Raw genomic sequence first — 25810 nt, 5'->3', positions numbered from 1 at the left:
GAAACTTTCCAAGCAAGAAGACAATGGTCATCTAACTTTAATCTACTTAAACAGAACAATTTCCAGCCCAGAATTCTGTACCCTGCTAAGCTAAGCTTAAAAATTAATGGAGAAATCAAATCATTTACGATATACAAACACTGAGGAAATTCGCCACAACAAGACCAGCTCTACAGGAAATACTTCAACCTGTTCTACACACTGACCATCACAATGGATCAACAGCAAAATAAGAACTCAGAAATTAAAGGACACAGCCTAACCTCCACACTGATGCAAAATATAAAACTAAGCAATGGACTCTCACAAAATAAGACAAATAGAATACTACCACACTTATCAATTACCTCAATAAATGTTAATGGCTTGAATTCCCCACTGAAGAGACATAGATTGGATGACAGGATTAAAAAAAACAAGCCATCCATTTGCTATCTGCAAGAAACACACCTGGCTTCAAAAGACAAATTAAAGCTCATAGTCAAGGGTTGGAAGACAATTTTTCAGGCAAATGGAATTCAGAAGAAAAGAGGAGTGGCAATCTTATTTTTAGATACATGTGGATTTAAAGCAACTAAAGTCAAAAAAGACAAAGATGGTCACTTTATATTGGTCAAGGGAAAAATACAACAAGAAGATGTTTCAATTCTAAATATTTATGCACCCAATTTAAATGCTCCCAAATTCTTGAAACAGACCTTACTCAGTCTGAGCAATATGATATCTGATAATACCATAATAACAGGGGACCTTAACACTCCTCTTACAGAGCTGGACAGATCCTCTAAACAGAAATTAAACAAGGATATAAGAGATTTAAATTAGACCCTAGAACAACTGTGCTTGATAGACGCATATAGAACACTCCATCGCAAAGATAAAGAATATACATTCTTCTCATCACCCCATGGAACATTCTCCAAAATTGATCATATCCTGGGACACAAAACAAATATCAACAGAATCAAAAGAATTGAAATTTTACCTTGTATCTTCTCAGACCATAAGGCGCTAAAGGTGGAACTCAACTCTAACAAAAACGCTCGACCCCACCCAAAGGCATGGAAACTAAACAATCTTCTGTTGAATAACAGATGGGTGCAGGAAGAAATAAAACAGGAAATCATTAACTTCCTTGAGCATAACAACAATGAAGACACAAGCTACCAAAACCTGTGGGATACTGCAAAAGCAGTTTTGAGAGGAAAATTCATCGCTTTGGATGCCTACATTTGAAAAACAGAAAGAGAGCGCATCAACAATCTCACAAGAGATCTTATGGAATTGGAAAAAGAAGAACAATCTAAGCCTAAACTCAGTAGAAGAAAAGAAGTATCCAAAATCAAATCAGAGATCAATGAAATTGAAAACAAAAGAATCATCCAGAAAATTAATGAAACAAGGAGTTGGTTTTTTGAAAAAATAAATAAAATAGATAAACCATTGGCCAGACTAACGAGAAATAGAAAAGTAAAATCTCTAGTAACCTCAATCAGAAACGATAAAGGGGAAATAACAACTGATCCCACAGAGATACAAGAGATCATCTTTGAATACTACCAGAAACTCTATGCCCAGAAATTTGACAATGTGAAGGAAATGGATCAATATTTGGAATCACACCCTCTCCCTAGGCTTAGCCAGGAAGAATAGAGCTCCTGAACAGGCCGATTTCAAGCACTGAGATCAAAGAAACAATAAAAAACCTTCCAACCAAAACATGCTTTGGTCCTGATGGCTTCACACCAGAATTCTATCAAACCTTCAAGGAAGAGCTTATTCCTGTACTGCAGAAATTATTCCAAAAAATTGAGGAAGAAGTAATCTTCCCCAACACATTCTATGAAGCAAACATCAACCTGATACAAAAACCAGGAAATGACCCAAACAAAAAGGAGAATTTCAGACCAATCTCACTCATGAATATAGATGCAAAAATTCTCAACAAAATCCTAGCCAATAGATTACAGCTTATCATCAAACAGTCATTCATCATGATCAAGTAGGCTTCATCCCAGGGATGCAAGGCTGGTTTAACATACGCAAGTCCATAAACGTTATCCACCATATTAACAGAGGCAAAAATAAAGATCTCATGATCCTCTCAATAGATGCAGAAAAAGCATTTGATAAAATCCAGCATCCTTTTCTAATTAGAACACTGAAGAGTATAGGCATAGGTGGCACATTTCTAAAACTGATTGAAGCTATCTATGACAAACCCACAGCCAATATTTTACTGAATGGAGTAAAACTCAAAGCTTTTCCTCTTAGAACTGGAACCAGACAAGGTTGTCCTCTGTCACCTTTACTATTCAACGTAGTGCTGGAAGTTCTAGCCAATACAATTAGGCAAGACAAGGAAATAAAGGGAATCCAAATGGGAGCAGAGGAGGTCAAACTCTCCCTCTTTGCTGACGACATGATCTTATACTTAGAGAACCCCAAAGACTCAACCACAAGACTCCTAGAAGTCATCAAAAAATACAGTAATGTTTCAGGATATAAAATCAATGTCCACAAGTCAGTAGCCTTTGTGTACACCAATAACAGTCAAGATGAGAAGCTAATTAAGGACACAACTCCCTTCACCATAGTTTCAAAGAAAATGAAATACCTAGGCATATACCTAACGAAGGAGGTGAAGGACCTCTATAAAGAAAACTATGAACTCCTCAGAAAGGAAATAGCAGAGGATATTAACAAATGGAAGAACATACCATGCTCATGGATGGGAAGAATCAACATTGTTAAAATGTCTATACTTCCCAAAGCAATCTACCTATTCAATGCCATTCCTATCAAAGTACCTACATCGTACATTCAAGATTTGGAAAAAATGATTCTGCGTTTTGTATGGAACCGGAAAAAACCCCGTATAGCTAAGGCAGTTCTTAGTAATAAAAATAAAGCTGGGGGCATCAGCATACCAGATTTTAGTCTGTACTACAAAGCCTTAGTGGTCAAGACAGCATGGTACTGGCACAAAAATAGAGACATAGACACTTGGAATCGAATTGAACACCAAGAAATGAAAGTAACATCTTACAACCACCTAATCTTCGATAAACCAAACAAGAACTTACCTTGGGGGAAAGACTCCCTATTCAATAAATGGGGTTGGGAGAACTGGATGTCTACATGTAAAAGACTGAAACTGGACCCACACCTTTCCCCACTCACAAAAATTGATTCAAGATAGATAAAGGACTTAAACTTAAGGCATGAAACAATAAAAATCCTCAAAGAAAGCATAGGCAAAACACTGGAAGATATTGGCCTGGGGGAAGACTTCATGAGGAAGACTGCCATGGCAATTGCAACAACAACAAAAATAAACAAATGGGACTTCATTAAACTGAAAAGCTTCTGTACAGCTAAGGAGACAATAACCAAAGCAAAGAGACAACCCACACAATGGGAAAGGACGTTTGCATATTTTCAATCAGACAAAAGCTTGATAACCAGGATCTATAGAGAACTCAAATTAATCCACATGAAAAAAGCCAACAATCCCTTATATCAATGGGCAAGAGACATGAATAGAACTTTCTCTAAAGATGAGAGACGAATGGCTAACAAACACATGAAAAAATGTTCATCATCTCTATATATTAGAGAAATGCAAATCAAAACATCCCTGAGATATCATCTAACCCCAGTGAGAATGCCCCACATCACAAAATCTCAAAACTGCAGATGCTGGCGTGGATGTGGAGAGAAGGGAACACTTTTACACTGCTGGTGGGACTGCAAACTAGTACAACCTTTCTGGAAGGAAGTATGGAGAAACCTCAAAGCACTCAAGCTAGACCTCCCATTTGATCCTGCAATCCCATTACTGGGCATCTACCCAGAAGGAAAAAAATCCTTTTATCATAAGGACACTTGTACTAGACTGTTTATTGCAGCTCAATTTACCATTGCCAAAATGTGGAAACAGCCTAAATGCCCACCAACCCAGGAATGGATTAACAAGCTGTGGTATATGTATACCATGGAATACTATTCAGCCATTAAAAAGAATGGAGACTTTACATCCTTCGTATTAACCTGGATGGAAGTGGAAGACATTATTCTTAGTAAAGCATCACAAGAATGGAGAAGCATGAATCCTATGTACTCAATCTTGATATGAGGTCAATTAATGACAATTAAGGTTATGGGGGGGAAGCAGAAAGAGGGATGGAGGGAGGGGGGTGGAGCCTTAGTGTGTGTCACACTTTATGGGGGCAAGACATGATTGCAAGAGGGACTTTACCTAACAATTGTAATCAGTGTAACTGGCTTATTGTACCCTCAATGAATCCCCAACAATAAAAAAGAAAAAAGAAAAAAAGATTTAAAAAAAATAAACAAATGGGACTTCATTAAACTGAAAAGCTTCTGTACAGCTAAGGAGACAATAACAAAAGCAAAGAGACAACCTACACAATGGGAAAGGATATTTGCATATTTTCAATCAGACAAAAGCTTGATAACTAGGATCTATAGAGAACTCAAATTAATCCACATGAAATAAGCCAACAATCCCACTTATCAATGGGCAAGAGACATGAATAAAACCTTCTCTAAAGATGACAGACGAATGGCTAACAAACACATGAAAAAATGTTCATCATCTCTAAATATTAGAGAAATGCAAATCAAAACAACCCCACATCACAAAATCTCAAAACTGCAGATGGTGGCGTGGATGTGGAGAGAAGGGAACACTTTTACACTGCTGGTGGGACTGCAAACTGGTACAACCTGTTTGGAAGAAGTATGAAGAAACCTCAAAGCACTCAACCTAGACCTCCCATTTGATCCTGCAATCCCATTACTGGGCATCTACCCAGAAGGAAAGAAATCCTTTTATCATAAGGACACTTGTACTAGACTGTTTATTGCAACTCAATTTACAATCGCCAAAATGTGGAAACAGCCTAAATGCCCACCATCCCAGGAATGGATTAACAAGCTGTGGTATATGTATACCATGGAATACTATGCAGCTATTTAAAAAAAATGGAGACTTAACATCCTTCATATTAACCTGGATGGAAGTGGAAGACATTATTCTTAGTAAAGCATCACAAGAATGGAGAAGCACGAATCCTATGTACTCAATTTTGATTTGAGGACAATTAATGACAATTAAGGTTATGGGGGGGAGGAAAAGCAGAGAAAGAGAGACAGAGGGAGGGAGAGGTCCTCGGTGTGTGTCACACTTTCTGGGGGCAAGACATGATTGCAACAGGGACTTTGCCTAACAATTGCAATCTACATAACCTGGCTTATTGTACCCTCAATGAATCCCCAAATTAAAAAAAAAGAGATGAATCTCTCTGAGAAAAAAAAAAATAGTTTGTGATGTTTTTCATTACACAAGTTTAAAAGTCACACAAGGACTAAATGAAAGTTGAACATATAAGAATGACCAGCTTACTGTTAAGTTTCTCTTCTAGCTGGTCAGCTCCCAGAAGGTACAAAATATATCTTATTTTCTTCTTAGGCAGTTGCACATTGCTGGACTAAATGTGTCATGAAATATTTATCAAACTAATAAGTGAAGATACACATGACTGAATAACTGACTTTTCAAATAAAAGTAAACACTATGTAACAAAAATGAGAGTAAACACTTGCAGTGGGTGTCTACCATATACCAGGCACTGCACAAGTGCACTTAAAATTTTATTTTTCATCTCATCCTCACAACAGCCCTGAAAAACAGGAATAACTCTCCTCATGTTTACAGTTATAGAAAAAGAGTCTTGAATATGTTAAACTACTTAACCACATCTCTGCAACCAGTAAACAGAGATGAAGATTTGAACCCTGGTTCTGTCTGACTCAAAAGGATATTCTAATTCTACTCATGTTCACTAAATGCTTGAGTGAATGAACAAACACATGAAAGAATGAATTAGTGACTAATTGAATTAGTGTTCTGCTGTCACTTGCTTCATGTGGTTTGAGCCATATTGTCAAAGGCTTTCTATATAGAACTTAGCATGATGCCACACATGTGCAGAACATTAGTAAAGCTGTTTCCCAATAAGACATTACCCATGATGATATCCTTGAACATCAAAGCCTGATCATTTGAACTGCTGGGTGCTACATTTTATGGAACAATAGCAAATCGTCCTTGAATGTTCATGTTCTGCCTGCAGACAGATGAGGAGTAATGGTAGCCCAGGGTGCAAAGGAGCTTGAAGGCACTCTCTAGTGACATGTTCAGGCCTCCACTAAGCCTTCTTTACTTCGTCTTGGTATATTCTCATCCCATCCATTGTCGTGCTGGTAAATGTTTAATGATTGGTTTTGTGAAGAAAATAAATCCCGATTTTATAGCATTTAAGCAATTTCATCAGTGTGAATATCCTCACCATAGCAAGCTTCCAAGCTAACAATACGACATCACTAAGCAAAGAATTGGGAAGCAATACTAACAGTCAATTCTCATGCCTCCACATAAGCTGGCTGCAGTTTACCCAAGATCCAATTTTATCGTCAATTCAGTGGTGGTACTTGTTGCTGAAATTTCTGGAAAACTACATGCGAGCTGGGCTATGGCACATGGCCAGGACAACTTGTCCAGGTTCACCCATGCACCAAGTCAATAGTATCTTCTTCAGCTGCAGCAACTTCCCCACTTTCTTCCTCCTTTTCTGTCAGCTAGAGGAATAATCCTTCTCATGAACACATCCAGAAAAGCTTTAAGGCCTGGTAACCATTCTTTGACTCCACGACTGTCCAGCTCTACAGATTCGACCCATGGAAGAAAAGGCTTTGTTAAGAAAGTCTAAGCCACTTTCCATGACCTTCCTCAAATTCTAATTTCTGCTGGAGGCAAAGAGGCAAAGAGAAATGTCCAGATGTTCCCTGAAGGAGTTAGATGTTCTCCCAAACAGTTGGACAGAGATTGAGAGCAGTTTCTCTATTTCACTGGTCAACCCAGCTTGACTAAAGCCATTGTTGGTTCCTAGACTCATTGGATCCTCAGCTTTCAAAGAATTCTCTTCACCTTCCCTTTTCAATGTCATCCTCTGCCATGGTCTCCACTCTCTGCCTCCACTTCGTGTCCAGCACACTCTCTGAGCCAGCTGATCACACTCCTCTGTCATTTCTAGAATCATTCTAACCTTTCTTCTTTCTTTTCTTAAAAAAAAAAAAAAAAACAAAACAAATCTACTCTACCAAGACACCTTTCCTACTCAAATTCCCCACTAATTCTACAAAGCTAAGCTAGAAAGTCATTTTCTCCATGATGTGACTCCCGAAACCCCCATCTAAAATACATTTCTCCCTGTGCTGCAGGCGCGAGGTACTTTGTTAATCCATTGTTCTTGATTTATACCACACTGTGTTTCTTTTATAATAGCTTTATGTGAAAAGATTCTTTTTTATATCTGTGAGAATGTAAAATCCGTGAAGGCAAGAACATTGTGCAATTTGTCTGTGATTCCTCATAGCACATAACACACGGACTCATGACTTGTGGACTTAAGAAAATCTTGCTTGAATTGAGTCTAATGAATTAAACTAAATTTCACAAAGTGGGTCTGAGTTAAACCCTATGATATTTTATTCAGGGATCTTACATTCCATTTCCACTTCTCACCTATAGATAATCCCATGCCTGAAGCAACTTGTAAGAACAAAATGCTTTGCTGGGCACTGGGTGGGAAGGATATAGGGATAAATCAGAGAAAGTCCCTGGCCTTAAAGAACATTCATTCTAGCAGAGAATATACATGTTTAAGCAATCACTCTCACTTTAATTTGGTTTTTAGTCAACAGAGAACTCTGATGATTGGGTAAAGAAAGTCACCCATTCTACTAAGAGGAATTAAGAGGCAAATAATGAGCAGAACTTCAGAAGGTGGATGATTAAATAGCAAATATTAAGTGGTAGAGGATAAATTGGTGGAAGGCACTGTAGGTGGAGGGAGGAGATGAACTTGAATCAGAAGGCAAGAGTTGGCATGGGGTGTTGGGGTATAATTGAGAGTGTCAGCAGAGTAAGTGGCCAGCCAGAGAGGGATGCTCTTGTGGATATGCAGAACAGATGGCAGGAAGAGACCAGAGCATCCTAGGGTTTAGATGACTGGCTTCTGGACATTGTTCTGTGACCCAGTTTTTCTACAGCTAGAAAATATTTAATCTCAGTTCTTATTTGAGTGTATTTGGAGGAAGCAACTAGAATTTCAGCATACAATTGTTTCAAGGATCATAGGGAGAGAAATTGCTGTCTTCCTGCCTCTTTTCATTATTCTCTGTCCGCTGATTACATGTCAGGCATTATGCTGAGTTTGAAAGATAGAGAGATGAATGAGACACAAATTGTGAACCTCCCTCCTCAGCTTCCCACAAAGTTTACAGTCTGGTGATCTACCCAGACAAGGAAAAAGCAATGACTCTGCATGGGGACGCAAGAGGAGGGGACTCTGCAGTGGGGAGGAGAGGTTCAGGAATACTTACAGAAGGAGAACTGCTGGATGGAAGGTGAAGGAAATAAAAAGAAGTCCCTGGTCTTCTTTTTAGAAGGACAGAAGGACAAAACCAAGCGAAGGGGAAAAAACAGGCTGTGAAAGGGATGGAGGCATGAGAGGAGATGGTGCCTCAAGGCAACTGCAGGTGGCTAGCGTACCTAGAACTCAGAGCACAAAGCAAATAGAGGCAGAAGATGAGGTGTATAGAAGTAAACATAGTTTCATCAAAATAATTAAATTGGAAAATTTGCAGCTGGGCCATTCACTGTGAATGCAGAATGTAAAAGGGCTATCAGGGACTGTGCAGAGTCTTCCTGCAACATGGAGAGTCCCGAGTCAGAAGCATCAGCAATAGCTGCCAGTCTGTCAAGAATGCAGAATCTTGGGCTCCACCCCAGTCAATGCAGAGACTTGAGAAACACTAGCTGAGAGTATGGGAACCTGCGTCTCTATCTTGGCTCTGCAAGCTGCTGCCACCCATGTGACCTTGGTCTTGTTGCCTGCCTTCTCTGGGCATTGACAGCATCAGCAGTGAAGTTGGGAAGATGAACCCAGTAGAGCCCAATGACTTTCCACGTCTGCATATTTTCCAAACTAGTTAACATATTCCTGCTTCTTGGATGACCTACTGTCTAGAATTATGCCCACAGTCTGTGGCCAACACAGAAGATCATCAGAATGAAAACTTGCACCAAAAAGCAGATCAGCCAGGAAACCAGAGGTCACCATTTACCCAGTTCCTTTTTAAGGGAGGAAAAAGCAGGAGGGAGGGAGGGAGAGAGAGAGGGAGAGAGAAGGGCAGAGAGAAAGGGAGGGAGGGAGAGAGAGGAGAGAGAGAGATGATGGAAGGAGCGAGGAAGGGAGGAAAGAAAGGAAGGAAGGAAGGAAGGAAGGAAGGAAGGAAGGAAGGAAGGAAGGAAGGAAGGAAGGAAGGAAGGAAGGAAGGAAGGAAGGAAGGAAGGAAGGAAGGAAGGAATACAAGGGCTTACCTAGTTGCTGGGTTAGTATAACTCTGTGCATGCGGGTGTGTTGGATAGGGGGAGTGACTCAAAGCCTACAATCTTGATTAAGAGAAAGAAGCTTCAGCTGCCTGGTCACATGCCATACAAGAGCTTCACTGCATTTTCCAAACAGCTTCCCCGATTGGTGTATTTAGAGGCTGCAAAAATGCATTCTGAATAGGCTCTTGACTATAGAATAAGAGGAAGTGGTGGCTACAAAGGCAAATCCTGACCTCCAAAGACACAAGAGTTAGCCTGGAGAATCCCTCTCCTTACTTCTGAACAGGTGCTCCATTAAGAAGTAGAAAAATAATTGGATAGAGGAAGCAGCCCCTTGACCCAGGCTACTGTACAGAGCACTGAGACCTCTGCTCTCCTCTACAAGAGTCTATTATCATGGTATCTGTGCAAGCTGGTCATCCTCTTGTGAATGAAGACAGAGATGAAGCTCCGGAGGAAAGAGACCAGTATGAATTGTAGGGAAGAGCAGAGGACCAGGACTGAAGAGAAGCACAGTTCTAATCTTGGCTCCTCTTCTAACTTCCTTTGTAACCTTGGCAGGTCCCTTTCTCTCTCTACATCCCATCCCCCTATTTGTGAAATATCATAATTATCAATTACTGAGCACCAGTTATGAACAAGATCCTGTCCACTTACTGAGCATTTAATATAAATAAGACAGTGCCTCATGGGTTTGAATACCACCTAGATGCTGGATAGTTAATTTCTATCTCCAGCCAACACCTCTTCTTTGAATTTGAGTTATGGACCTGTAAGAAATTCTTATAAGTTTCTATTGCCTTGGCACTCATTTTCAATAGAGCTTAAACTTTTTTCTAATAGAAGCAGGGCTTGTCACCCTTGACATAGCTTCTAGTTATACACCTCCTTCCAGTTCCACAAAGTGGTCGATCCATATATCTGCTTATAATGGAAGCAAAGGTTGTGTCAACACAGCAGCAGCTGAGGCATTAGAACACCACCAGAATGGCCCCAGCCAGTGGCCACAGCATCTTTTCTACCTAGCAGACTAGACTACCTGCTGAATTTCCTATAAAGAGACCATTCAGATATTTTTCCATGAACTTTAAGTAATCCTATTCTCCACTATATATACTGCTAGCTTCCCTCTTCATTCCTGCCTCCTGTGGCTTGGGGACAGAGGACTGTCCACCTAAGCTGAGTTCTGTAACTTATATCTTTGGATTTGTTTCATATCTTTGGATCATATTGAATTTGTGCCTTTCATCTTAAGGACCAGGGGACACCCAGACCTGGGATGTGGTGAGAACACAAGGACAGGCTGCAGCGTGATGGTCAGGCAGGAATGAACAGGACACAGGTTAGAAAAGAGTGACAAGGGTGCCTTCCAGGATAAATAAGTTTCCCATGTAAGGGACTCCTGGTAGTGGGTTAGATATCCAAGAATTAGGCCATGCCCCAGATAAAAAAGTATCTTATGAAAGACACTCTGTAAACACCCACACCAGCTCCCCTTCACTGCCCACTACAGCAGGGTTGCTGGCTACACTGGTATTGGAACCCAGGTTTAGCTGGGGGCTCTCAAGACAGGACCCAAATATGCATCATCCTCATCCAGCCCGGACCCTCCCTCAGCATCCCTTGGCTCAGTGCATGAGAAGCCGACCTGTCCCACTGTTCAGCTGAACAACTGGCATCATCTTTGACCCTACTCTGTTTTTCACATCCCATATCCAATAACAAAGTCTGTTAAGACTGTACTCTAAATACACCTGGAATCTCATAATTTCTCACCATCTTCTCCCCTTGCCCCCATGGTCCAAGCCACTACTAACTCTTGCCTGGATGAGAGAAATAAGCCCCTTAAACAACTCCTAAATGGACTCACTCCACGGCAGCCTGCTAAAATGCAAGTCAGGCCCTGTTGTTCCTTTGGTCAGAACCTTTGGATGACTTCCCATCTCACTCAGAGTAAAATCCAAAGTCTAAACCATCTTGTACCAGGGGCCAAGGTACTGCCCCAGCCCAGCCTTCTGCTTCCCAGAGTTCACGTCCTCCTCCTCTTCACTCTCACTCCCCTCCGCTAACCTAGTCTTCCCACTGGTGCTAAGCAAAACATTGTGTGCTCCTGCCCAGGCACTGACCCCCAAGGTTCTCCTGCCTAGGACGTGCTTCCTCAGATACTGACACAGCTCCTTCTATTCCTGTCTTAAGGTGTCTGTTCAAATGTCATCTTCTCAGAGAGATTTTCCCTGACAACTCTATGTACATAGTGACAACTCCACCCACACTCCAGCTGAGCACTCCATGTGCTCTGGACTTCCTCCAACACCAGCATTTAACGTCACTGGACAGACTCCATATACTCATCTGGTTATCTGTGTATTGCTGCTCCATTCAACAGAACTTTCCAGAATAATGGAAATATTCTAAATTTGTGTTGTCCAATAAGGTGACCGCCAGTCACGGCTGGCTATGACTTAAAATCTGGGTAGTGTGACTGGGAATATTAATATTCAATTGCATTTATTTCTAGTTAATTTAAAATAAATAGCCACTGTGGCTAGTGGCTACCATATTCCAGAGTCTCCACCATAGAACCTAAGCTTCATGAGAGGGAAGAGATTTTGCCTATTTTGTTGACTGCTATGTCCCTAATAATTAAACTTCAGTCCAGCCACTCAAGAAATACCTGTTGAGTGAATGAATACATGAATACGCTAGGAGCTTTCTGTGAATTTAATCCTAAGAACGGGCTCACCAGTTAGGTGCTATTTTCTTTCTTTGGTACTCAGAGATAGGCAGTGTGTTGTAAAGAACACCCAGCTAGTATGAGGCAAACAGGATCTTCCCTAATGGATGTCTGAGGACATTCAGACACTTTCCTTTGCTAGAAATGGACTAGATGTCCTCTGAAGTCCTTCCCAACTTGGAGATTCTGTGGCTCTCTGAGAATCTCCTCCCTGGACAAGCAATGGCAGCACATAGTCCAGCATCAATTAGAGTGACGCACCTTCACAACAAGCCCCTCATCACTGGCTCAGAATCCACGTTCCTCGGGCAGAGGGAACACAAACCCTCCTTAACCCGCCCTCTCCCTCCCTCTACCCCCAGCCCTACCCTCCATGGCTCACCAGTCTCTGGGTCGCAGAGCTGCTCACAGGCATCTGTCGTCCTCTGTCCACAGAGGTCCCGCACCCATGGGGAGGTGGCGTTGATCTGGTAATACAGGGACAGCTTGGCCGGGTTTAACCAGTCAGAGATGTCCAGGTAGCTCCCCTCACTCACCACGAAGCTGCTCCCTGTGGGGGAACAGAGAGAAAGAGAGCTACTTTCTCTCCACTTTCAGGGTCTCACTGCTAATGCTGCAGGAACACACAGAGGTGTACAGGAGCCATGCCCCCCAGGACACCTGGTCTCCCTTGTTTACAGGCATTTACAGGGCATTTAAAATGTACGAGTCACAGTGTCAGAAGCCAATAGAGGCAGACAAATCAGAAATGAAAGAGTTCAGCCTGGTGGTAAACAGTAGGCTCTTAAGAGAGAAGGGGGAAGTGAATTCAAATCCTAAATCTGTCCTAATGAGGCATGGATTTTGGGCAAATCACTCTCCTGTGGTCCCCGGACTTAGTTACTTCTTCTGTAAATGGAAATATTAACAGAACTTGCCTCACAGAATCACTTTAATATAGATAAAATATTTAGCTAGTACCTAAATAGTTCCAGTAAAGAATGATTAAATATTAAATTCCAAAAGAAATGAAAAAAGCTAATGTCTGTGTCTCCAAGGCATTCCCCTTGGAACAGGCATCACTGATGTCCCCAGGGGTTAGGCAGGTGAGAAAGGGAGAGATTGGCGGGGTGTAAGGAAAATAGCATCCAGGCCTGTTGGCCTCCCTTGTGCTATGTTTTCTCCTTTTTTTTTTATTTTCAGAGAGGTCATTGCTTCTCTTGCTTCTTTTGGCTGAGATCAAGTGTATTTCCAGAGAGATCGCGGTGGAGGTAGAGATTAACAGAGAGAAAGACACAGAAAGTCAGAGACGGAGACGAAGAGGGATTTTCAAAGAAATGCCCAGCACCTCTAAGGAAGAAGGCAGCGCCCACAGAATACAAAAATAAATATGCCTTGATACTGAGAAACAACAGGGAGAGGAGGGCTTTGGGGTACAGTGGACACTGGGATACCGGTGGGGCAGCAGGGGACCCAGCTGCAGACAACCCTTTCTACATGGAACTAAAGGCCAGAGGTACAACCTCTTCAGATTTTCCTCAGAGAGACTGGAAATTCAGACTTTTATCATAATCAACCATTTTTCAACGATGGCTGAGGTTACTTCTAGAACGCTTGTATCGACTAGTATTTGCAATGTTTGCTTTGAAATGCCCCTTTCATATATATGCAGAGGGTGGCAAAAAATGTATGCACATTCTGGGAAAGGAAAAAACTATTGAGATCGTAATAGTCAAATCCCGTTTGACTTCTGCAATTACAAGAGATCCAAGATACTATATAAAGGATAACAAATAATATCAGTAGATATTGAATATTACAATTTTAATACAGTGTTTTCCTTAAAATATGTGTACATTTTGTCACCCTTTGCATATGTATGTGTGTGTTATATATATAATATATATATATGGATTAATGAGGGGCATCGTGAATTAATGAAGATAACACATATGTATTAATGTATCCCATATATATGTATATAGCATATACATACATACTCATACTCTACACACGTGCACATGTACACACACACATGTACACACACTTTTTTTAGGAGGAAAGAAAAATAAGCCCATTGATAATGTCTGCACATAGGATGTAAATGGTGAGTGTATATACATATGTAGCCATAATGCAAAGTAAAGGTAGAATTTCATGGGGAAAAATAATGCATCCAAACAGGACCAGACTTTACAATACTGGACTGGAAGAATGGGTCTAGATTCATGGCAGCAGCAGCAGATTTTAAATTGTGTTTCATAATTTACATGACTCAGCTCTTGCCTCTATGTCAGCCTCTCTCTACTTCATTATCAACCAAAAAAAAAAAAAAAAATCCTTCCTTGTATGCAATTCAAAATCTCCAAAGAAGGACTCAGTTAACAAGCATCGTATCTCACACTCTGCTGGCTGACCTGTGGGTGGACTCATCTTGGCTTATGTCCAGAGAGAGATAGATTTGCATGGTGCCCAGGTATGGTCCAATGGGCAGTGGCCTGGCAGGTGGGATCATATCCGACCATACCTGGCTCCCTGAGCATCAGAGGTTGTGGGTGGAGAAGCTTCTCTGAAAAGGGTAAGAGCACAGCCAGCAATGATTATCTTCTCTAACTTATACAAATGATGATTTCTACCACCCCATCAAGTGAGCACCTAACTAAAGGCACAGTGGTCAACATGGGCTTCAGTGCAAAAGGTGTCTGTGAAATAAGAAGTAGATCGTACCAGGCTCTGAGTAAGTAAATGACCACGTTCGATGTCGGCCCTAAAGTCCTTGGCAGCTACAGCGAAAAAAGGAAGGAGTCTGTTGGATTCCATATTTCAAATTTCTGGCAAGAAAAGGTATTCAAATATATCTGCAAAGCCATATTTCCCCTCCCTGGAAATAAGCCCGGGCAGAAACATGTCACATGGGTCCTTGGGCAAGGCACTGAGCATCAGTATCAGCTACAGATTTTTCTTTTAAAAAGCACAGTCATGCTGTTTAAAGGGATAATTCTTGTATTTATTCTCACTAAAGACTGAAAGATGGATATTGAATTGTGTTCCAGGGCTGAGTGTGGTTAATCTTAGTACTTAGGGAAGTTCCACAGTGCAGTGATAAAGAGAACAGAATGAACAAAATATGAGTTCAGATTCTACCCTGTCACTTACTAGCTCTGCAACCGGGGCAGCAAAATAAAGCCTCAGTTGACTCAAAAGTATAGATACCAGTTTCCCTTTCCTGGGGTTGATGCACAGATTAAATAGCACAGTGGGTTTGTCTTAGGTCAGAATCATCAGGAAGCAGAACCACAGGCAGACACTGGCCTGCGGGAGGTGTTGGGAGGCCAATTCTTAGAAGAGAATGACCAAAGTGAAATTGGGTAGAGGCAGAAGTCAAATTTCTGAAATGAGGTTTTCAGCTGCAGTAAAGCCCCAGCTGATCCGCGTGGAGCTGGTACTTCAGTTGTTACAAATCAAGACAGGGGTATCAGGTCTTTGTACCCGCTCCCCCACGCCACATTAACCAGTCATAGGCTATGGGCTATCCCTGGGGAGGGAACAAAACCTTGAATGAAGTGGCCTTTTCAATGGCAGTCATTTCTTTAAGAAGGACTCTGCTGACAGGGGCCAACCATGAACGCTCCTGGCAGTTAGGAGAACAAGTGGCTGGGGGTTTACTGGAGATCTGGGTGCAACCTCCTAATGTTCATTGTGACCTATCAACTAACAGGAGCAATTTTGGTTGTTATTGGGATTTCTTACAAATTGGAAAGTTCTAAATGCAATACCAGTTAACAGATATCTCTCCAATATGAGAAACACGAGTCTTTTTGAAAGGGACTGGTTTGAAGGCAGGTATAACAGACCGGATGTTTGTGTCCCCGCTTCTTAGATTCATAGGTTGAAACTTCATCCCCAAGGAGAAGGTATCCAGAGGCAGAGTCTTTGAGGGCTGATTATGCCATGAATGAGGCTTCATGAATGAGATTAGTACCCTTACAAGAAAGCTCCCTCATGCCTTCTTCTTCCACGTGAGGACAGGGCAAGAAGATGGCCATGGATGAATAAGGAAATACTCCCTTACCTCATTTGTAGAACCCTGATCTTGTAATCTATAGCCTCCAGAACTGTGAGAAGTAAATTTCTGCTCTTACAGAGGTCTGCACAAGCTAAGACAGCAGGTTACTCTTAACTTCTTTACACAGATACTGTACAGAATTATATAGTTGGTTTAACAGCAGAAGGGAGCTGCTGTCCTTTGAATGCCCTCTCTGTCCATCTCCGGTTTGACTGTGTTACACATTCCACTCACCTAATCCTTACAACAGCCTTGCAGCAGTTATTTTACCACTTTACAGAGGACAACAGGAACTTCAGAGAGAAACTGATATGGCCAGATGTGCACATAGCAGACAAAGTGGAAACTGAAACGAGGTTTTCAGCTTCTAAAGCTGAGACCTGCACATTATGCCATGGTGTCTTGGGAAACGGAGGTTTTGGTTGGGTTGCTTTCTGGGGTCCTTCCCCTCCTCCTCTGGTAGTCTCTGCATTCCTCTTCTGTATATATTGTGTAGTGCTGGGGGGCCTTTGCTTTCTCTGGTGGAGTGTGGTTTCCTACAGGAAGAGGTCAGGCCTTAACTAGCTAGCTCTCAGCCAAATGCCTGGTGCATACTAGGAGTTTAGTGTCAGACGCATTAACAAAATCAGAGTCCCCAGGTTTGACTAGAGGGAAGTTCGGCTTACTTCATCATGGGATTGGGAGCAGAAATAGCTCCACATTTATCACATATTTTAATGTTTTTGTCATTCTATGAGGGCCAGAATATAAGACTAGCTCTAGAGTCTCCCCAGTTCCAAACTAAAACCTGAACTTCCCTGTCATGGCCCCTGAGCTCTTGTGTACTCCATGGGTTGGTGATGGAGGTAACTCAAGTAGAGGGACTCAGGGAGAAGGGGTGAGGATATGTGGCAGAGAGTTAACAAATCAGATAACAGAAAGAAGTGTCTTTATGCTAAATGTGTTCACTTAACTAACATTTATTAAGCTCCTTCCTGTGTAAAACAACAGATGTGGAGTAATGCATTTTTATTTCTTTCCCATATAGGTTTAATTCCCAAAGAAATGTTAGCATTTATTTAGAGAGCACTCTTTAGACGGAGAAATGAGCTAAAGACATCAAGAAAATTATGGACTAAATAAGGAAGATCACGTCTGTACAGACATCCTTAATATAATCTAAAATGTGGTAAGACCTCCTTGAAAGAAACAGGCATTGTCTTTAGACACCTTGACAGGGGAGGAAAAGAAGGGGCTGAGAGAGGAATTTTTGAAGCGTTGGCTTTTAAGCTTGACCTTGAAAAAGGTAAAGGAGAACGAACTGGGCAAAGGTCAAGGTTACGGAAACATGGACCCTGTGTGGTATTTACTCCTGGAGGCCCCACTCTTAACCTGGCTTGAACATCTGTTAGTCTCTTTAATACTCATGAGACATTCTACTCAACTAGCATCTATTATACGCATGGTATAGATTCATTAATTAATCGACTAATTCATTAATTTATATATTACTACTTGCCAAGTTCTGTCTCAGGCTCTGGTTGAACAAAACATGGTGTCTGTCTACTGAGAATTTATAGTTTGGGAAGAAAGGCCAGACATGGGGAAGCTGAAGCAAAGGGTGAGTGCTTGATCCCTCAACCCTGCCCCTCATTCTTCCATCCAGATTGTGCACCTCCTGAAGGCAAAGACTAGGCTTCATTTTAACTTCCGCCATCACTATATTGCAGTGTGTAGCGGAGATTCTCAACACGGTGAGGGGTGGGTGTGTGGGGAGAGAGAGAGAGCACCGAGGCCAACAAGTGCTCTCTAAATAAATGCTAACATTGCTTTGAGAATAAAAACTACGTGAGAAAGAAATAAAAATGCATTATTCCATGTGCCTCATATGTTTCTAGTTTTCTTTTGGATCCTTGTTTTATTTTATTAATTTTTTTGGCTTTAGATTAAAATTCTCCCCCAGCCCTTTTCTGAGTACTCTGAGGTTCTTTTCTATACTCAGATAGATCTCCTCAGAAAGCAATGACTCTGAAATAAATTTCTGCCAAAATCTCAACTTCAAAATGTCATGTTTCCTTATTTTTAAATATATATATTTTTTTCTCTCACTGGCTTGTGGGAATATACATCATCTAATTAGGCAAATGGATTTTCAGTTCAGCCCAATCATTCCCTTATCTAGTGTCTGAAGCCCGATGTTGCTCAGGGGACTGCACGGGCACGGAGGTCCTCATTAACTCTGATATCCAATTACATTGATTATAAGGCTGCTTCTGTAATTGTGCAGCACCATCAGGAGGGAGCTGGGGAGCTCAGGCCACTCAGTAGTATTCTCTCAAAACCTAGCAGCACATCAGCCCCTAAAGAAACAGAAAGCTATGGATGAGGACTAAAAATACCACAGAAGGAGGTATCACCAGACAAAATTGCCTGGAGAGCCAGACAGCAGCTGCAAATCCCTTTCATTACACCTCAAATCACGAGACAGGCCTCTGAGAACATGGCTAGGAGATTTCAAAAGAAGGTTCTGGTCACAGCGGTACATGGTGAGCACAGGGATGACAGATGGCATGGCTGAAAGGTGGCTTCCACAAATAAAGCACAGGAACTATGTTGGCCCCAAGTATTTAGTTTGGTCCCCCTCCCCACCTTTGAGTATAAGTAAAGATTCCTTTCCTTCTTTCTGTCACGTATACCCCAGATCCTATCCGTCAGGGTCTTTTGGACCTGGGAGAAATGTCTTTCCTTAAAACAGGTTGAAAAGCAAACTCAGAGATGAGGACCGAATCTACTGTCCACTAGACCATGAAGAGTGCATCGTTCCTGCCCCTTTCCCTAGTGCACAGAGCTCCAAGGTTCTAAGTCAGCCTTGAATCTATTCTTTCTCCTACCACCAACTGCAAACTACTGAGGCAATGGGTGACCAAACTTCAAAAATAAGGTTATAAACAAGTTTGAGGGTTTGTAAAAGTGGGCAGAGACAACTTGCTGGTAACAACCAGTCTCTGAGCAGAAGCCCTGCCGAGGATCTTGGTGTGCGATGGTTCTGGTACAAGGGTCTGAGATAGTCCTCAGCCAGTCACCCCGCTGACTTCCGCTTCTGATCTTCCCCATCTAGCTCTCATAGTTCTTTTTCCTTTGCCTTGGATCAACCTTCTCCTCTTCCTCTGTATGATCTCTACCCACTACAGATTACATTATGTCCCCTCCCCCAAATTTGTATGTCTCAGTCCTAAGATCCAATGTCTTAGAAAATTTCTTAAAACATGGCTGTATTTGAAGATAGGGTTTTTAAAGAGGTAATTGTAATTAAGGTTAACTAATGGAAGCCCTAATTCTGTATGACTGCTGTTCTCATACAAAAAGAGATTAGGGATTGATGAACAGAAAGAAAAGACCCTGAGAGGACACAGGGCAAGGACAACCATTCATGAGCCAAGAAGAGAGGCCAGACGAGAGACCAACCCTGCCAACACCTGACCCCAGATTTCTTGCTTGCAGAACTCCGAGGAAACTCACTTCTATTGCTTTGTTATGGCAGCCCTGGCAAAGGACTACACTCCTCTGTCTTATTTGATAACAAATATCTCTTAAGCCCGCCAACTTCTCCATTTCTTAACCTTTATTTTGTGCTAAGGATCCCTATGGATAACTTCTCAGAATAAACTTTTAAAGTGTATAAAACCAAATGCACGGTATTGAAAGGGGTGCTAATGAGTGACATACAGCTCTATCTGGACCCCTCAGAGGAGGTTCCTGGAGCTCAGGATAAAAACCCTAGTCTGACCTGAGCTATTTTCATTTACTCCACAGAAACCCAATATGCTGTGTGATCTGGATGGACAGAGGGATTATAATACATACAAAGCGTGTGAGTGAGACGCCAATGATAGGGGGAGAAGGAAGCTAAGAAAACACCAATAAGTTCCCATGGCTATTTTAAAGAGAGTTGACCTCTTTCTTCTATTAATTTTATATGAAAACACTATTTATTCAAGCACTGAAGAAGACAGAAGCTTGGTTAAAATTGGGATCTTCCAGGAATAATCATACAACAGACCAGAATTTTATGATGCTATGATGGTTATATATAACTTTAAAGAATATCAGAAAAACTTTGCATCCCTCTAGTCCAAAGTTCTCAACCATAGTTTTTTGTCTTTATCACTCCCTAAGGAGCCTTTTAAAGACTTACCCCCCACCAACTACTACTGGCCTAAGAAATCTTAATTCCACATACCTTCTCATGTTCTTCATGTACTGTTTCTATACCGTACATAAAAAGATTTTTTTAACCCCCCCCACCAAACAATATTTACCCCATGGGGTGTCTCACTGAGATGCATGTTCTCATCAGACTCTCTTTATATAGAGATAAGGAAACTGAGGTCCATGAAAGGAAAGGGATGTGCCCAAGATCCCACTGGGATTAGTGACATATCACAACTAGAACTTAACACTTGGTGACTCCCAACCTCTTGGTGATATGAGGGAGGTGAGGATAAGAGACGTCAATTGACTTTCCCTGCAGCTGGAAAGTGTCAGGGCCAGACCAGAACCCAACAGCTGTGACTTCTAGCTCAGGTTTGTTCCAAGTTTCCCACTGACAATGAAGAATGGATCCTGTGGACGCTGAGTTGTCATGAAGCCAGAGCTCCCTCACTGGGCATAGGAAATGCTAATAACCTTGAGAGGCTCATGGTATGTCCCATTCCATTCCATTGACAAGCCCATCACTAGATATCCCAGAAAAAAGGAGTGTGGATATGAACAGGCCACTGGGATTTGGGATGTTCTGTGCTAAAAAAAAAATAGCTGTCTCCAAATAAAGCTGTATCAAAATGCCCATCTATCTCCCCAAATGGAGGTCTCAGTGAAGCACATGCCCAAATTCACTGCAAAGTATTTCTACCGTTTTCTGATGCTTCCACCTCAAATTATGATCAAAGTCTGGCTAAAAACAGATTGCCACAGAATTCTACATGCCTTTATGTACCCATGCTCTTGCTTCAAAGTTGAGCTAGGGGAATTTGAGTCTGGACAAAAGAGGTTTGAAGTTTTGACATTTCAAAAAAGTATTTTCTACCCCAGGGATACAACAATTTGGAACCAAGCTAAGCAAAGGGAAAAGAACAAAGTCATGAAATGCTTCCCATTTTTCTTCCACTCATTTAATTTTTTAAAGAACATTGGTTAAAGTTTGAAAGAAGCTATTTACTTTTAATTGAATATTTTATTTCTTTTCTTTTTTAAAAGCCCAAAACTTTCTTCATTACTTCATTGGGAATTTAGGCATCAGACCCAATGTCAATGTTGGATTTCTTTTTGATCTAAGGTCAGCATCTCTTGAATGAACATGATGGATAATTGCTCTTCAAACCCAAAGATCATTCAGCTCTGACTTCCTAATACTGAAAAATCTCCCTCTCACACAGTTTCCCAAGTGAGACACGAGCTTAGACAGGAGCTTTGCAAGGCGTCAAACAGGGACAGATCAAATCCAGGTCCAGACACTGAGTCCCTGTGTGATTCTGGAACAAATCATTTAGTCTTGAAAGCCTCTTCTTATTCCTTACCTGCACAATGGGAATATTATGTACTTCATAGAGCTTGTATGCCCATTAAATAAAATTCATTTGAATTGCCCATGGATAGTACAATCCTTGGCTAGGGCCCTACGTTATACTCTGCATTCTGTTTATAATTGTGTATCTATCCATATATACAATACACATCACTGTGTCTTTTACATGCACACATACAATTAGATAATTGTGTGTCCCATATATATGCACACACATGTGTGTAGACATATAAGCACAGATGGTTCTATGAATAATTATCTCCAGTGTACATGGTACCTCCTGAAATTGTGCAACATGGTGGCCCTACCTATGACACAGCCAGACTGTTTCATTTTGTAAAAGAAATACCACCTTGCTCTGACAGAAAAGATATTTTTCAGAATCAGGAAGTGAGAGCTAAATGATCTTTGGATTTTGGAAGCAACTGTCCACCATGTTGAATTAAGAAACACTGATCTTAGGTCCAAAAGAAATCCTACCTGGGTTATACTTCGTTTCTTGTAGCTCATATATAGCTTATCCCAGCAGCTTCCCTGATCGGCAGGCCATCTCAGGCTGAGTTAGGCAGGGAGGGCAGCAATGAGGGATCCTACCTGAAGATGTGTTACAAGAGTGAGAAAACATCGCAGGGGCCTTAGAGGTATGGCTGATAATATCAGGTTTGGTTTGGAGTTGAAGGGCAGAGTGAATTAGCAAATGAACAAATGCTCCTTGTAGCCTCTGGGATCCAGCAGCTTAACCAAGTTCCCTGCCTCATGAGAATGTATCTCCTCCCCTTTTCTATCAGAGTTTCTTTCTGCCTTTTCCAAGGAATCTGCAGACACATTAGATTGGCACTGTTTGGCAAAGACAGCTCACAAGTGTGAGCACTAAGAATAACCATGTTAGCAATTCCTCCCTAGATCTGCTTCCCCGCTGCACTGTGAGCTTGATGCCAGCCGACCAAATGAGGCCCAGGACCTGCCTGCTTTGTCTCTCTCATGAGTCTGTGCATGTGTGCGTGTGTGTGCGTGCGTTTGCATGTGTGTGCGCCCAGTCCTTTTCTCTAGATATCTTGGCTTCTACCCTCCAGACCTTCAGGTGTGAACGCCTGGATTCAAAAGGTTCTTTCTTGAGACATGAATGGAACAGCAAGCATCCCATGTGCCGTGAGCTCAGTACCATGCTGCAGCTAGTAGAGCAACAACTACAGGTCCACACGAGAGAGGAAAGTTAAATTCAAGGAGGGGAGGAGGGAAGAAGGGGGCTCTGTAAGCTCCCACAGAACAGGTACAACGTAGGAGTATACTGCACACTTTCTGGGTGAAGGACCCGACGGCAACGTGGACTTTACCTTACAAACGCAAACAATGTAACCTAATCATATGTACCTGCATATTAATAAAAAAAGATTAAGATATTTGCCATAAAACGTGCCCCATCACTCACCATTTCAGTGACCCTGGGAATCACTCAGTATTTCTTCCCTCAGCTACCTCATCCAAAAGAGGGTGGCTTATCTTTGAGAATTTGCATTGGTATCAAATGTGACTGTGTGTGCCTCTCTCATAGAATGTATGCACTTACCAAATGGGAGTTTTTCTTTTTTTTTTTTTTTTTTTTGTAGAGACAGAGTCTCACTGTACCGCCCTCGGGTAGAGTGCCGTGGCGTCACACGGCTCACAGCAACCTCCAACTCTTGGGCTTACGCGATTCTCTTGCCTCAGACTCCCGAGCAGCTGGGACTACAGGCGCCCGCCACAACGCCCGGCTATTTTCTTGTTGCAGTTTGGCCGGGGCTGGGTTTGAACCCTCCACCCTCGGCATATGGGGCCGGCGCCCTACTCACTGAGCCACAGGCGCCACCCCCAAATGGGAGTTTTTCTTACAGCTGCTGTTTTTAATCTACTTGAACTTAGAAATACCTCTAGTGCATAGGTATTTCATTCCCATTTTACAGATAAGGAGATTGAGGTTATAGGAGATTAAAGAAATGTGTCCCAAATTGTACAGCTACGAATTTGATGATTGAAAATGAGAATTCAGTCTGCCTGTCTCTGAATCCAGAGCTCTGTAACACCAGGCTGTCTCACATCCTTCTCACTTCAAGGAAAATCTATCCACACTAATAGGATTTTTGTCTGTTGTGGGTTTTTTTCTTTCCTTTTTTTTTTTTGCTTCTGTCAACATTCATCTCTGGCTATTTCTCTAAATACTGAGCTTCTCATGGTGGTGGCTGAAACATAAATCACACTATGCTGAAAGAGAGAGAGAAAGAAAAAAAAAAGCAAAAATGGAAGGAGGATGGTTACATAATATTGTAATTCAATACTTAATATCTCCAAAGACATGTAATACATCCTTATGACATTTCCAGGAGATATTTTCTGGAAACTGGACAATAACTCAAATTAATGCTAAGCCTAAATCTAATTGTTTTATGATGCTACAAAGGACTATATGGGGCAAAGCTTCCAAAAATCAGAGGTTTCAACAGTTATGTTGATGAAACAGATTTTATTGTCTGGCACAGATGAGAACAGCTGCCTCAATATATAATATTGATACCTGGGGCAACATAATAAAGCACATCCACAGCTTAGCCACAGCATAGTGCTCTCAGCAACCAACCTGTCAACAGCCAAGCCCTACTAGGAATTCTGGGAAAGGGAAGGAGAACAAGGGTAAGGTTTTTATTGGAGGCTCAAATGGAGGCTCTGGGGCTCAAAGAAGGCATGGGGTGGCCGAGGTCCATACTTCTGGTAGAACACATGTGAATCCCTCCACTCTGTTACCAGAGGGAGTTGATAGAGTTTAGCTGAGGGAACCAGACTCTGGAGCCAGATGGGCCTATGGGCAAGCCCCAGCCCAGCTATTTACCACCTGATGGACTTTGTACCTAGGACCTGACTTTGTGAGCCTTGAGGCTCATCTTTTATAAAATGGGACCACAACACCCACTAGATACTCCTAGGTGTAATGGCACATTGTGATGTCTGTGGTTCTTGAGGAAATTAAGTTAGCCAAAATAGGCAGAAACTTATCTCAGGTTTGAAATAAACAAACAAATATAAATAGAGTCATTCAGGGTGTGTGTGTGTGTGTGTGTGTGTGTGTGTGTGAGTGTAGACAAATTCTAGAAGGATAAACACCAAAAAAAGTCATCTACCCAGTAAGCTAGGACTGGAAATTTGAAAAAGGACATATTCCTTCATCCAGTCGGATATTACTTCTGTAACTAGAATACTGACGATAATGCTATTAGTACTGCTGCTACGATCACAAAGATGGCAGTATCACCCACTTCAGACGGTTTGGGAAGGATCAAAGGGCAGAATATATATACAATTGTAGTATTCAGTCAGTCAAACACTTAGTAGGCAAACAGGAAATGCTTGTTATTTCTTTCTTTGTCTCTAGGTAGTTACCAGGAACATGTTCTCTCTCTCTCTTTCCTGACCCAGTGCCTTGCCCTGGGTCAGGAAAGCAGCCATTGACTAAAAGCAGCAAATGACATTGCTTCCTCCTACCCTTGCTTTTGATTCCCATATTCTGTGGTGCCTCCTCACCACACCTATCATCCCAGGCCCAAGTGAAGGAAGATTCTTCTTTCCCTGATCCTCTCTCCCCAAAGTGGCCTGCCTTTCTTTTGTCCCAGTGGGCTGGTCCATGAACCCCTTTCCTTCCGTGAGTGTCACCACTGATGCTTTTGAGTTCAGCATACACTCACTGAGCACCCACCATGTGGCACCGTGTGGGGCACGCTGATGTCTTATCCACCTAGAAAGATAGCGAGCTTACTGAAGGAGAATCCGTATCTAATTCCTCTTTAAATTGGCACTTCTCAGGACAGGGTTTGACACTTAGCAGGCAACTGGTCAAAAGTTTTGAATGAATGGATGGAATGACAAATAATGCCAAATGCTACACTAAAAGATGCCAACGTGAAGATGAATCAGCTGTGGCAAACATAGCACCCTATTTACGACTCCAGATGTTCATTT

General features: G+C 41.8%; 1 protein-coding gene across 4 annotated transcripts in view; it reads right to left on the bottom strand.

Annotated features, from left to right (window-relative positions):
• ASTN2 (astrotactin 2) overlaps window positions 1-25810 on the bottom strand; it is a 990319-nt gene that overhangs the window by 567130 nt on the left and 397379 nt on the right. For all 4 annotated transcript variants that reach the window (XM_053566512.1, XM_053566522.1, XM_053566529.1 and 1 more), the window contains one exon: window positions 12601-12768. In XM_053566512.1, coding sequence (XP_053422487.1) covers window positions 12601-12768 — 168 coding nt within the window. The remainder of the gene's footprint in view (window positions 1-12600; window positions 12769-25810) is intronic.

Source organism: Nycticebus coucang, chromosome 2 (assembly GCF_027406575.1).
Source record: "Nycticebus coucang isolate mNycCou1 chromosome 2, mNycCou1.pri, whole genome shotgun sequence".
Classification (NCBI taxonomy): Eukaryota; Metazoa; Chordata; class Mammalia; order Primates; family Lorisidae; genus Nycticebus; species Nycticebus coucang.
Note: the sequence above shows the minus strand (reverse complement) of the source record. Positions and strands in the feature narration are given on the sequence as shown.